General features: G+C 41.0%; 1 protein-coding gene across 1 annotated transcript; it reads right to left on the bottom strand.

The window, feature by feature from the left end:
- Positions 1-4,469: 4,469 nt before the first annotated feature.
- On the bottom strand, positions 4,470-13,867 carry RAE1 (ribonucleic acid export 1). The gene is made up of 12 exons (XM_040609016.1): positions 13,763-13,867; positions 13,111-13,207; positions 12,858-12,962; positions 11,941-12,033; positions 11,447-11,533; positions 9,781-9,867; positions 9,453-9,524; positions 8,777-8,884; positions 8,321-8,427; positions 8,144-8,219; positions 7,419-7,613; positions 4,470-5,824 (listed from the first exon to the last, which is right to left on the bottom strand). Exons 2-12 carry the CDS (start codon positions 13,198-13,200, stop codon positions 5,738-5,740), a joined length of 1,107 nt encoding a protein of 368 aa, XP_040464950.1. The 5' UTR covers positions 13,201-13,207; positions 13,763-13,867; the 3' UTR covers positions 4,470-5,737.
- Positions 13,868-14,136: the final 269 nt, after the last annotated feature.

The raw sequence follows: 14,136 nt of genomic DNA on the forward strand, positions 1-14,136 counted from the left end.
TGTGGTACCCCAGTGTGCCACTCCAGCAGCTGTATTCTCAGGAGCTCCTTTCCTGCTGCAGGTTCTTGGGAGCACGGGCTACTCCATGTGTACGCAGATCATACCGCACAATGAGAGCACGAGCATCTGCCTGCTGAAGCCATCACAGCCAGCCAGCCGCCGTGCTTCATTTATTCTGACCTGGCAAGGGAAGAGTGGTAGCAACTTCCACATTTAAAATGTTTGTCCTATTGCTCGGAGCAGTAGGATGGTCTCCGGACTGCCCTTACATAAATCTAAGCTTAACTAGACATAAGAACAGATGGCTTTCAGCTGTTTGAATGTGAGCTGTAGGATGAAATACACAGTTCTAGCAGCTCCAGCTCACAGCCTGAGGTGTTCAGACAACGCTCTGTCAATACAAATATTACTGGGGGGGGGTGGGGGGGTGTTCTTTCAAATTACTCCTGTCACAAAGGGGACAGACAGGTTTTTTTAGGCAGCCTTGGTGGAATGATGATGGCACTACATCATAGTTACAGTTAAAGCTTTATTTTCTTAATGGGATACTATGATTAGTGTAGCACAGAATTCATTGTTGGAATGGCACAGGATTTCTACAAGTAGAGTCAATATAGTACAGCCTATAAGTAGCATAATACAGAATTTATAATACAACTTACCTTGTAGTTTCTTATCACCTGGGCCATCTGCAGATTGGGTCAGATCTTAATATGTGGTTTGCTGTACGAATATAACAATCTAGATTCAAAGATCATATAAAAGAATACAAGTTACTCAGCCTTGGAGGAAGCAGATGATGGTGGAAGCATCCATAGCCACAGGGTCTCACTGTCCAGCAGCAGCAGTTTGGGTCCAAGGTGCCCAGGTAGGACTTGCAACTGCCTGATTTTACAGACAGCTCTGTGTGCTGCTGCGCTTCCCTGCTCAGCGATGGGGTCACCAACACCAGGCTGGCCAGGCATCTGGGACCTTCAAGGCTAGCAAGGAAGGTGGCCAGGAGCCTTGAGGCCAGCCGGCAGGGGAAGAAGAAATCCGTTTGGTTTGTCTGCTTGGTTCACAGGACCTTCAGGGCCAGATAAGGAAAGGGAACAGATACATGACACGCTCGGTCATAAAGAATGGTTACTTGCCTTATAAAATGGCGTTAGTTATGCTAAGGTCAGGAACAGGGCTACTGGTCACACATGGCCCAGGGAAAAAAATAGCTACATAGGGTAAATAAGCAATTTAAAAAAAATATTCAAATCTTATAATTCAAGAATATTTCTTCCTCTCATTATCTTGTGCATTTCTCAGCTTTGAAAATGAAAATAGAAAAAGAGATGACATTTCAAAATTTTTGAAAATAAAAAATAAAATTAAATTTAAAAAAAAAATATATTAAAAAAAAGAGCCCTTCATTTTAAGAGCTTACCACTGAGCTTACCTGTCTGGTTGTTAGTGAAGTATTTTTATTGGCTTTTTTTTTCTTTCTGCCTTCAAGAAATCAAGTTTAGGAAAAAAAACCCTAGAGCTGCTCACCAGTTTTAAACCTACAGTCTCCTATGATAGGAGAAACCCAGCTAAATTATTAAGATTTTTCTCAAAACGGGAAGTTAATTAGAACACTAGTAACCAACAGTCCAGCTCATATGCTAACGCACTCAGCTCCACCCTCACCGCATTCTAAACTCCTTAAATGTCTGGTCCCCCAACATGCTACCGACACCTTTAAGACTACCCGGGTCCCCAAAACTCAGGCAGCCGGGCAGAGGTGTCTCTGAGCAGCTAAAAGAGCATCTCTCCGTTTGTTATAAAAAGGTTTGTATTTATGGATAGGCATCATTCACACGCCTGTAAAACTCAAATTAAAAAGTATTTCCACTTTGCATGTTGCCTTCCTCCATTCTCTGCGGATTTTGGGACAGCTCCATACGGCCAGGGACTGCGCTGTGCTGCAGCGGCGCTTAAGGAGCCATCAATGCCTGCCATCTCCTGGCACGGCAGGAGATCTACACAACAGCTTGAAATGCACTTCCAGAGCCTTCTGCGCATGCTGCACCCGCCAGCGTTGAACATTGTATTAGGGAATGGGGTTTATTCTGACTTGGTTCCATTCGTTATTTTGTGTGGCAGCGCTAGAGGATGACTCGCCCCCGGCAGGCGAGCTGAACAGCCTAGGGAAAATGTTTTACAGAGTCAACCTCCATCGAAAACTTTTGAAAGCAGTTAGTCTTACTCCAGGCTGCAAATGACACGTAGCTAGCCAGCCTGTGTACGTAAAAACATAACAGCACCAGCCTTAACATTTCCTTTTGCCCTGGTTCATCTCTGCAAACAGCAACAGCAGAAAAGCAAGCGAGAAGTGGCTGCCAGTGTTTCAAAGGCCAGACAGCGCAAACCTTCCGAGAGCAGTTTGACACAAATCCTTATAGGGGGGCAGTTGCCTTTACACATTGTCTGCAAACAGCATTTAATCACATCTAAACTGAATGCCTAATGAATGAAGGCCTAAGCAATAGTTTTATTGAAGTTTCCCACCTAACCCCACCTCTGTCCCAAATCCATACTTCTGTGGAGAATGACTCAAACTAACCCGTTTTCCTAGCCTAGGAGCCAGGCTGGAGTACTCACCCATTCAGCTATCGCATTTCATCTGACAGATGGTAAACTGGGATACTCTGCCTGCCTGCCATTGTGCAAACACGGCTTGCTTTCATTTGTGAAAGGCTTTAGCACACAAACTTTTTGTCAGTTGCTTAATTTTCTGAAATACACTCCATTAAACCAACATTCAAGACCACCAACACGTGAGGCTAGCACGGGGAAGGTTAAGATAGCTTATCTGAAAATGTTTATTATAAATGTATCCATTTGGGGGAAGGCTTAACTGAGTTGCTGTTTATTACCAAAGATAATTTTTCTGCAATAGCACACAAACATTGACAGCAAGTTTTCAAAAAAATTGATGAAAAGAAGTTATTCTATAAATCTAACATTCCTACAATTATCTCTGGGTGCACATTAGACTCTTACATTCTTCATTCACGGTTTTTTTGGACAGGTAACTGCCACAGAATAGCAAGTCGATACATTTCCAGAACATGCGCTAACACTTATTTGTGTGTGAATAAGCTCTTGCTACATGTTTGATGCTTGAAGGGATACAGCTGTGTGTACTTTACAACAGAACCTCACAATAATTCCAAGGAGGAGTAAATTACCAAAGCATTCTCTTAACTCGGGTAACGGCGGGGGGGGAATAAAAAAAAAATAAAATCAAAGTTCTCTGTCCTCCCCATTGAATATACCTAATATGCACAGCAACGTAAAGGAAAATATGCCCTTCTAAGACTAGTCTGAACAATTAGCGTGATGACTACATGATTCTGAAACCTCACCAACAGACAAAAAGAAATAGATTCCAATAGGAGAATAAGTACTCAGCATATTATCACAGAACTGTATTACCAAAGCAGGGAGACTTAAGACAGTGCTGGCTTCTCATAATGAAAATGTGTTTTGAACAAAAACTCTGTATCCGCTTAAGTAGGTGCAACTCCATTAGATCCAGTGGAAACACACCTGCTGAACTAGAGTGAATCCATTTTCTCATCACTCACCTTAAGTATTTAAACAAAAAAGTATTTTTTTTAAACAAGAAACAGATGATACACCAGTGGGAGTTCTGCACAGAGGAGATTAAATGGATGTGATCATTGGTGACCAAAAAAATAATAAAATTGTAATCCTGAGCCTGCAATTGCTTGTTGGCATTCATTTGCCCAAGAAGCCTAGAAAAATGCACTATCTACCAAAGATTACTACATAGCAATAACAACCTTCAAAATAATAAAAAAAAAATCAACAAGACCAAAAGCAATGTTTAGGCGATGACCAGCTATTGATGTAGCTGCTGGAAATTCTTTCCCATCTTAAAGAAAACAAGTAGTCCACAAACGTGCAATCTAAAACCATGTAAAACATGGAAGTACAGGAAAAAACCCAAGTATCTTGAGAAATAAACCCCAGAAAAGAGCATCCCGAAACAATGCCAACAGTCACAGACCTTCCTCAGCTATACAACCATACCAGACAAGAAATACGCACGCAGCAAAAAATGATGGAACACCATAAAGAGAAGAGAGTCTTAAGTTAAAGGACCAGTAGGCTATAGAGAGTTTGAAGACTGTATGATTCATTTATACTGAAGACAAAATTTCCAGGTGTTCGTAGCAAGGAAATTGATTCAACAAAAGGCCTTTCACAGTAGTCCTCTTAATTCTTTGACACAAAACCACAGGAATAATTTATAATGAAATAGCAACTGGAAAATGCATTAGATTTCCAGCTCAAGCAGCTGGGTGAAAAGTACTTTATTTGCAGAAAATGTGTCTAAATTACAGTGAAAGGACAAGAAGCTGCTTTTAGAAGTGAATCACACCACCTTGCCCATGTTATTATAACAGAACTTTTGAATATAAAAAAAGCATTTAGTAAAAATTTTATTTGAAATGCAGCATGAATCCATAACCATAAGTGTTACAACATATAGTTTTACAGAGAATTTGTACAATATGACAGGTATTTCTATACATGCGCCCCTCCCCATTTTTATTAATTATCAAACAAACAATAGTTAAACAGGAATAGTAAGCATTCACTTCTAAAAAGAAAACTTTGGCATGTATACAACTGGCTAGTTAAAAGTAAACAGTGGTAGATTCAAGTCAGAAAGAGACCCACTTGTTTTGTTTCACAGCATTTTTGATCAGGATGAAACTCACCAGCACTATTTTCTACTTAATACAAAAATGAGTACTTTTTTTTCAGTCCAGAATCCCCTGTTAAAGGACCCAAAATTGTTAAAGAGAGACGTAAAAGAACCGACTTTTAACTCTAAAAAGGTATCAGGTTTAAAGCAGTTTAGGCCACAAGTGCTTTGCACACATTGGTTTGGTCATGAAGAAAGCAAAACCTTTAATGGTTTGCTCATGTTACTGAGCTCCACACCACTTGGCACAGCTGGCAATTTCTCCTTGGAACTAGAATAAGCATGAGTACAATTGGCTCAAGAGTCATGTCTGTTGCTGGAGCATAAGAAAAAAAAATGAAGTAAGATCTGCACTGTGCCCATCTTCTGTCTCGAGTTTCTGTCACTGCTGTTGGCCACTTACATACCGACCTAATTTGTCCAAAAAATGAGGGAAACAATTTGCAAAGCGTATCTTCCTGGCATACAGCAGGCAATGCTTCCATTTTAAAAAACAGAAAGCAACAAAAGAACCCCTGAACAATAGGTAACAACAAGCCTCCTTTGAGAAGAATTACTTGTAATTCTTCAAGTACTTACAAAAAAATACAATATTTATACAACTTTTCCAGAACTATTACAGTTAACATATTTTAATGTAGTACTAATAAAATAAATTCGTAGATACAAATGGTTGCACTTCTAAGCAGGAATAGCTAACCCAGATTTAGATTTTGCTGCAATTACATTATTGCTGTGGAACAGAAGTGGTTAAGCCATGAATACTTGCCTCTTTCTCATACACATCGGAGTATCTAATTTGAACAACTTCTCCAGCAAATCAGAATACATTAAATGTAATTTTCACAGTTCCTGCTAAATCTTAGCGATCCAAAGTTGACTGAACCGTGGTGCAACAGGGCACAAATGGCAGAAGAGCAGTGGACTAGAGGCAAGAATGGCAGAAAACCAGTAGAGTAACGCAAGTCACGCTCATACTCACTACTTCTTATTCCTAGGCTTTAACTCCTCTGCCGCATTTCGCAGAAAAATGTAGTTTTTCTTTTGTGGATTATAAAATTCATGACCCTAAAAAGAAAAATCATCTGTATTTACTCTCTTCAAACAATAAATAGCAGCATTACTTTAGAATATTAGAATATGAAAATTTCTTTAGTTTGGTTTATTAAGATTTAATCTCAAGGTTTTTAAGACCAGATATTGGACAACATTGGTGGAATAGAAACAGCTTACTATAACAAGTATTTACAAGAACTGTGCATATAAAGTAAAATTTAAGGGACATTTATCCACTTTTAAAGTCTAAAAAAGACTTTTCATAAAAAAATAACTACATACCCCTCAGCTCTACTTCACAGATGCAGCATAAGAGCTCAATATGATTTTTTGCAGGGAAGAAACTAAAACTTTAATGGCCACCCAGTTTCACATAGTATTTTCTATCTTTTAAATGAAATAGGGTCACATTTTTTCAAAGTGCAAAAGTTCCACAGGCAACTGCAAAAATATCTGTTTCCCAGCTGCAGATGCAAATATACTATTTTGCATGTTGACATTATTTGCATACACATTACCAACTCAATACGCAGAGTTTTCAAATTGAGGAGAATAAACAGTAATAAAGCTATTAAAGTTCAACACACAACTTAAAAATCACTATCTCTACTTGACAGAAATGGTTCTAGAATGGAAGTTTAGTACTTAGTACCTACTGGTTTTACTACTTAATATTGGTTTACAGATCTGAAAGATACCTCAGTACGTATCTACCATTGCAGTCTACCCAAGCATTTAGAACAGCAGAATTCATCTGCCCTAGCTCCTAACAAAGTTACCATACTTCAGGCAACGTTCAGAAGACCAGATACAACACAGTAAATGAAAATTTTGCTCTATTTGTGGCATGCAGTCAAGTTGATCTGTGTGATTTCTGCATTCATTTCAGTCAGAAACACAAGGATGATTATCCTCAAATTCAAAAGCACTAGTTAAGAGGAAAGCAATACTTTTCATGGAAGTTGCCATTCCATTAAAATCTGTTACATTTAAACTTTGCTACCCCCCTACTTAAACTATTAAGTAGAATTAATTTTCCACCTATTATGGGTTGCTGTGATTCTCTTGCATCTATGATTTATTGTTGAGTCAAGGCTGGAAGAGAAATACATAAATAAGCGCCACCAGCAAGCTACACTGAGTGGCACTGGAAATTTAGTCCAGGGAATTCAAGCACTGGTTTAAAGTGTTTATATCCACAGTCACAGTGCTCTTTTAAGTCAGAGTCTGCACAAGAAGCAGAGATGTGCATTTCAAAGAGATGTGTGAGAACCTGTTAGGGTGCCCCATTGCCCCATGACACTCCCCACAGCAGAATGTGGGTCAGCAACTAAAATAATTCCCAAATCAAGTCATTTACATTTTACTCATCCACATTTGTATAATAGCATTGTTTAGCAATCTTATCCAACTGAAGCTAAAAACCAAAGAATGCGCTTGCTTCAGTGTTAAATTTCACCAGATGTTCTAAAATGACCATTGTAAATTTTCTTGTGAGATCAGAAAGGTTCAGCTATTATTTATAAAGAACAGTGAAATCCTCATAGGAAAAGGAGAGTCTTAGCTGTTGATTGCAAGTATGAATATGAATCTAACCCTTTCTTACCTTTGACCAATCATAACTGGAAGCATATGCAAATATATTGCCATTATGGTTGAAACAACAAGCAGATATTGGCTGGTCAAGTTGTTCTGATGTTTTTAGCTTCGTCCGTGCATCTTTATCCCAAAAGCTGAATCTACCATCAGATCCTACTGTTGCAAGAGTACCATGGACAGGGTGAAAAGCGATACCATTCACCTGCAGAACCATAAAAAACAGAGTGTAAAACACCACACATATGAACAGATGATTGGAACACTAACAGATGTGCTGAATCCTTAGAGATTAAACACACAGGAGAGATATTTTTTTTTTCCAAGTAGGTAAGAGTTCTTATTTTTTTTTAATATTTTCAGATATGCTCTCGGAGGAAGAAAACCAACTGAACAAAAACCACAGAAGCAGCAAGGAAAGCATCATCTTTTTTGTAGTACCTAAAAATTCAATGCATAACCCCACTACACAAATATATTAAGTATTGTTTCAATATCAGCAAAATTAACAAGTGTCATCTCCACCAAGATGATTTAATGAATGGCTGATCTGGTGCTTGTTGAGGAAAGTAAAACAATTTGTCTTTCCTCTTAAGTATGACTAGTCTTGAAACACATGTCTAAGGTAACTTTAGGCAAGATAAAGCATCAAGGAGAACGAACAATTCATAGCCAATTTTACATCAAGAGTGTATACTGCCCTGCATGATATAGTGGTGTATGCTGAATACTTACAGCATAGATATCCTGAGGTGCTGATGTGTTTGTTCCATTGGAGCGATGACATTTAAAAGTGAAATTATCTTTTGCACTGGGGGGGTGGAAAAAATAATAATAATGAAAAAGGTCTTTTTACTTTCCTCATTGTAAACTGACCAATAAAGAAAGGATGTTTTATTAAATGATACTTACGGATTTGGGGGGTTGATATAATGAATAGCTACTCTTCCTTCAATACTTCCAAGGGCAAATCCAGTAGGTTTGTTCACTTTGTCTTTAAAAATAGCAACACAGCGATGCTAAATTTGAAAAAGATAGAGAGGACTTTAGACAAGAGTCTTGAAGGCCAGATTATCTGAATGGTATCTGTTTTCCATGGGGACACAAAACACCACATATATCAATGCAAGTAAAGCAAAACCACAAAAAAGGTCAAGAGATAGGTCACATTCTGTTAAGAATTTGGGCCGCAGTATTTACATTTCTAAAACCTTGCGAAAATCAGCAACAGATCAATGGCTATCCAGGACACGTGCCACACTAAGATAACCTGGTTTTGAAACACAGCTTGCTTTCACAAAAAACAATGGCAAGGCCAGAATTTCAACAATCTGTATAAACATTTATTACAAGCGTATTACAATTTACCTGGTGTTTAAGAGGAGATTCTATTCTTCTAAATTCAGAAGGTTGGTTCTCTAACTGATAAACTATCAAACCCCTTTCTGCAGTGGCCACAGCAGCCATAGGATGAACCTGGATAAGGTTGTAAAATAGTTTGGAAGAGACACACTTGTGTTAATTGCATGACGCAGAATTCTATTTATTATTTTACAGAAATGCCTGAAGAAGTTAAAGAAATTAGACTGTTTTCTGGTGGGAGGGGAAGGAGGCAAAGGGGAAGAAGAGAAAAGAGAAAAGGGGAAGGGGAAAAGAGTTCATTTCTAGACATATCTTCAAACAAATCTGTTTTTCCCTCATTCAGAAACGAAACATACCAAAAATCTTCTAATTATTAGGTGACTCTTCCAATGTCAATCACAACAGTAGTATAAAAACTCATCCAGAAATAAGGGTAGGTCAGTCCTAGTGCTGATTTGGTTTTGTGACATTAAAAGGATACTAAGCGTGTTTTCTCTGATGGAAATACCTATCTTCCAGAGCCCGATCGAGAAGATCGGTGTATGTTTTACTGCTAAAATCACAGAGATCAAATACTAACAGTCAGTATTTAGTATTAACCTACTGAAGCTTCAGGGACTCCCAGTTCATTCACACTCCCAGTCATCTAGCTGACACTAGTGTACTGTAAATCATGACTTACCACATCTGCACAGTAACATCTTTCAGGGAGCTGCAACGTCATCATAGGTGTTGGTGAACGGGTATCCCAGAACTGGTGGAAACAGAAAAATGAACTACTGCTTGGAGCTGACGATACATCATTTAAATTGCTTTAGTAAAAACAATGCAGTTGGTACCAAGTTGTTTCTTTCTTGTCTGTAGTCAGAATACCACAACTCTCTGTGAAGTGAGGCTATTTCAGTAATCTGGTTTGTATTAGTGTCAATAAAGTATTTTCACTTCACAAATATTTTCATACACCAATTACTAGCATGCTTTGTGTCCATTTGTTCAGGTAAAACTCATACCTTCAAAGTTTTATCCCAGCTTCCTGTCATCACACAACTATAATTTGGTGCTTTAATCCAATGGATAGTCTTCACAGGAGCATCATGCTGAATTAAAAAAAAAAAAAAAAAAAAAAAAAAAAAAAAAGACAAACACACATACATTTACTAACAGTCCACATTCCTTCTTTATGCTCCTCATACTTTTGGTATGTATTTATACTTTTCATCCATCCAATAAGAGTGATTCGTTATTTCAGTCACAGCAGTTAGGATAACAGTTGGTCACAACCTTTCTGTGTTGTTGCGTGCTGTAAAATCACCCACATTAAAAAACCAAAGGTTCCAACACGACATCCTGCTTTCACCTAGGATAGAGTTAATTTTCTTTGTAGTAGCTGGTGCAGTGCTGTGTTTTGGATTTGGTGTGAGAACAATGCTGATAACACACTGATGTTTTTAGCTGTTGCTAAGCAGTGTTTACATTAAGCTTAACTGGAAAGGCTTTTCAGTTTCTCAGGCCTTGTCAGCAAGAAGGCTGGAGAGGCACAAGAAACTGGGAGGTGACACAGCCAGGACAGCTGACCCCAACTAGCCAAAGGGGTATTCCATACCATGGGATGTCATGGTTGATCGCTGCTCAGGGACTCGCTGGGCATCAGTCAGCAGGTGGTGAGCAACTGTACTGTGCATTGCCTATTTTCTTTTCTCCCTTCCCTTTGGATTTCCTTCCTCTCCCCTTCTCCCTCTTTTTAATTATAGTTATTATTATTATTGGTTTGGTTTTTTCCTCCTATTTTAATTATTAAGTTGTTCTTATCACAACCCTTGAGTTTTATATTCCTTCCCAATTCTCCTCCCCATCCCACTGGAGTGGAGGAGGAAATGAGTGAGCTGCTGCCTGGTATTTAGTTTCTGGCTGGGGTTAAACCACAACAAATGAAGAACTACAACCAAGTCACCCTACATATGGAAGATGGTCACAGCAGAAATACAAATTACAAACATCAGGACTTTCTAGTCATTTATAAAGGATATATCTATCATGCTAAAAATCAACACTTTGTAATAAATTACGTACTGTATTAAACTAATAAAAAAACCCCAGCTTCTGACAACAGCTACAGAAGTAAGGCCTATGTTAACTGCACCAACAAAATTTTAAAATCAAGGCCGAGAATCTGAATTTTATCACCTCAAATAAGATACCAGAAGTAATCATTAAAAGGACTAACTTTTTAAATTATACAACTGGTTACTCCTTTTAGCCACCATAACTACACATTCTATGAACAGACATTAACTGCTAAATTGAGAAGGTAAATCACAATCCCTGTTACTGCTGCAGCAGAAAGCTGGCATTTCTGAAAGCAAATTAAACTTTTTTTCCCCTATAATGCAGCAGGGTGACTTAGTGAGATCACTGCAGCAATGGCAAAAAAACTCTCAAGTAAAAGAGAGGAAACAGCTGCACAGGTTATTCAAATCACTGATTGCAGGTCTCCCTATTCATGTGAACTTCATTATCTCAAAAATATAAAAAGGGCGCTACAACCTCTTCTCCATACAGCAGTATCTACTTTAGAAGCACTAAACATTAGCTTGATTTGCTAATAAGGATAGCTTTTAATAAAAACAGAAAAGAAAAAAACCCCACCACCTAATGGCTTCGGGCTTGCTTACTTACTTGTGCGATCTGAATAGCTTGATTACTGTTGAGATCCCACATTTTCGCAGTTTTATCGCAGGAAGCAGTAAATACTTTACTCCCATCCTAAAAATGACGAGTAAGGCCAAGAGATTAAACAGCTCTATCATATATTATGTATTAGAAAACTGTCAAGTCTTATTCTCTTCTAGTAATAGCATAAATTTAATGTAATATATACAGAGATTGCAAGACAAAGAAGAAACATAAAAATAGAAATTCATTTATGACTGTTGTAAAAGAGAAAACTGCTAGCTATTGCCTAGCTTTAAGAGACATTCTTACTTTAAACTTGCTTTTACTCTTCTTACACCCACATTAGTCTATTCTATTAGGACATACTAAGCACACATTTAAGTCTATACAATAATCATGGGCTGCATCTACCCGTGGCATTCATGTCTGTCTGGAAACCACATGCCAATTTACTTAGGGTTTTGGTAAAAATTGTTTATTTTTAAATTGGAACATACATCACTCCAGCAGCCATCTAGAACAGGCCCTGTATGCATCTGCTGAGCCTTTGGAATTGTCTGTCCATTATCCTGAACTTCCCAGCAGCGAACCTGTAACAAGAGGAGCACATACAGACATATTAACACCAAGAATTTAAAAAGACTTCTTGAAGATCCCAGACTTAGTTTATCCAGTGAAAAGTATGATTATAAATGCCAAGCTTTTTTCAGAACTAGTGAAACCTTATTTTCTCTGATTACGTTCCTTTTATCTGTACAGCCCCAACGCAACCCCACAACTTCAATTCCACCTCAAGAGTACAGAACACCTCCCAGTGCTCTCCTGGAGAACCCTTAACCATCAGCTAGGAAGGAGCTACCTGCTGCAGGCTTCCAGCCAACAGACCAAGCAGAACAGTTAAAAAAAAGCACCTGTGTTTGTCTTCCCTCCCTGTCTGTGCCAGTTGGAATCTCACCCTTCAATCCAAACAAGCTTCAATAAGGTTAGAATCTTAACCTTTCTGAGATTTCACTGTCAAACTGGATGATTTACCATCGTGTTAATGGTTCTTATACCGGACAAAACATAACTATGTTAGCCTAACTGTATAAGAAAATGAAGCTAAAACCCAAACAAGCAGGAAAAAAAAAATTCAAACTCAAAAAAACTAACCGGGAAAACACTGACTATATATACTGAGCTGAAGCTTGAAACACACAGGGGAATAACTTCTCAGGAGATCACAAATGAATTTCTCAGCTGAAGCAGTTCAGCAATGTCAAAAGTTAGTGTCTTGGCACCAGGCACAAATTTTGCATTCTACAATGAGGAAGATTTTCAGGTGCCCTGGCACAAGTGTTTAGGATCACATTTTGCAGTTGAATCATTAACAGTACCGCTTTATTCATCCATAGGTTTGATTGAAAGTACTTACATCATTTGCCCATGATCCTGCAATGAGGAAATTACCCGGCAACGTTGGCGGACTAAATGCTAAACAAGATATGCTGTCATCAGGTGGAGATGTTACTTCAATATCCTATAAAGAACAAAAGAAAAAAAAATTTGAAAACACATGTGAAAACTGTGCACCGAGATGCTATTGCTTCTATAGGGAGAGTCAGTAGGGACTACTGTGACACATGAAAGCACAGAACAGTGTCCCCACAGGGGTATAACACACATACCTTCATTGGATTGTGGTTATCTGCAGTTGTACTGCCAAACATGCCAGTCCCTCCTGTCCCAAAGCCTGATGTTGATCCAAACAGACTCATCCTTGCCCTGCAAACAAGGAAAAGCCTTCGCAAGGCCCGTAAAGCCCTCCGGCATCCCCAGGGCGCCCCACAGCAGCCCTATGCCAGCACACCCCTCACCCCGCCTAGAGGCGCCCAGGAATATAAAAATATACGAAATTTAAGAAAATAAATAACGCCACGCTTCTCGTTGCTGCTGGATCCCTGACACCTCACGGTCGGCCACCCTGCCCCCGCTGTCAGGGGTCCCTCTCTCCAGCCGTCCCCTGGCGAAGGCTAACCCCGCCGTGCCCCCCAGCCCTGCCCCAGCGCGCCGGGGGACCCCGCGCCGGCCCGGCCCAGCCCAGCCCAGCCCAGCCCGCCCCAGCGGGGCTCCCCTCGGGCACACGCCCCGGCACCGGCCCCCCGGTCCGGCACCGCAGCCGCCCGGCAGGCGAGGACGGGGGCGTACCGCTGCGCGGGGGCCCCGCTTCCCCACCGGCAGACCCGGGCAGCGGCCGGCGGGGAGGCCCGTTGGGGCGGCGCCGAGGGCGCTCCACGAGGGCCCTCTGGGGACACGAGGCGGACGCCGACCCTCACTCACCCGTGTGGCGGGCCCGGCCCAGCCCGCAGCCTCCAGCAACGCGGCCCAGCAGCTAACGCGGCGCGGCCGGCAGGCAGGCCGCGTCCCTTTGCGCAGGCGCGGCGGCCGGGGGGGGGGAGGGGGCGGCGCCTGCGCCCTGGGCCGGCGGGGCGGGGTGGGGCAGAGCGGAGCGGGGCGGAGCGGAGCGGAGCGGGGCGGGGCGGGGCGGGGCGCGGCGGGGCGGGGCGAGGGGCCGGGCCCCGGCGGCCCCCGGCGGGCAGCAGCGCTGGAGACAGGCTGCGCGCCCCTCGGCCAGGCGGGGTCAGGCACAGGCTGCGCAGTGCGGGAAGCGCCCCCCGGGCGAGTCCGCGCAGCGCTGGCCCTTGGCGGGGCGC

This window comes from Falco naumanni, chromosome 10 (assembly GCF_017639655.2).
Source record: "Falco naumanni isolate bFalNau1 chromosome 10, bFalNau1.pat, whole genome shotgun sequence".
Classification (NCBI taxonomy): domain Eukaryota; kingdom Metazoa; phylum Chordata; class Aves; order Falconiformes; family Falconidae; genus Falco; species Falco naumanni.

Excerpts from the sequence above, each read along its gene's own strand:
- RAE1 (XM_040609016.1), bottom strand. The coding sequence starts at position 13,200 with ATGAGTCTGTTTGGATCAACATCAGGCTTTGGGACAGGAGGGACTGGC. Across the intron at positions 11,534-11,940 it reads TAGATGGCTGCTGGAGTGAT|GATGGGAGTAAAGTATTTAC; the intron begins GTATGTTCCAAT and ends CGTCATTTTTAG. Across the intron at positions 7,614-8,143 it reads CACCTCAGGATATCTATGCT|GTGAATGGTATCGCTTTTCA; the intron begins GTAAGTATTCAG and ends ATGGTTCTGCAG.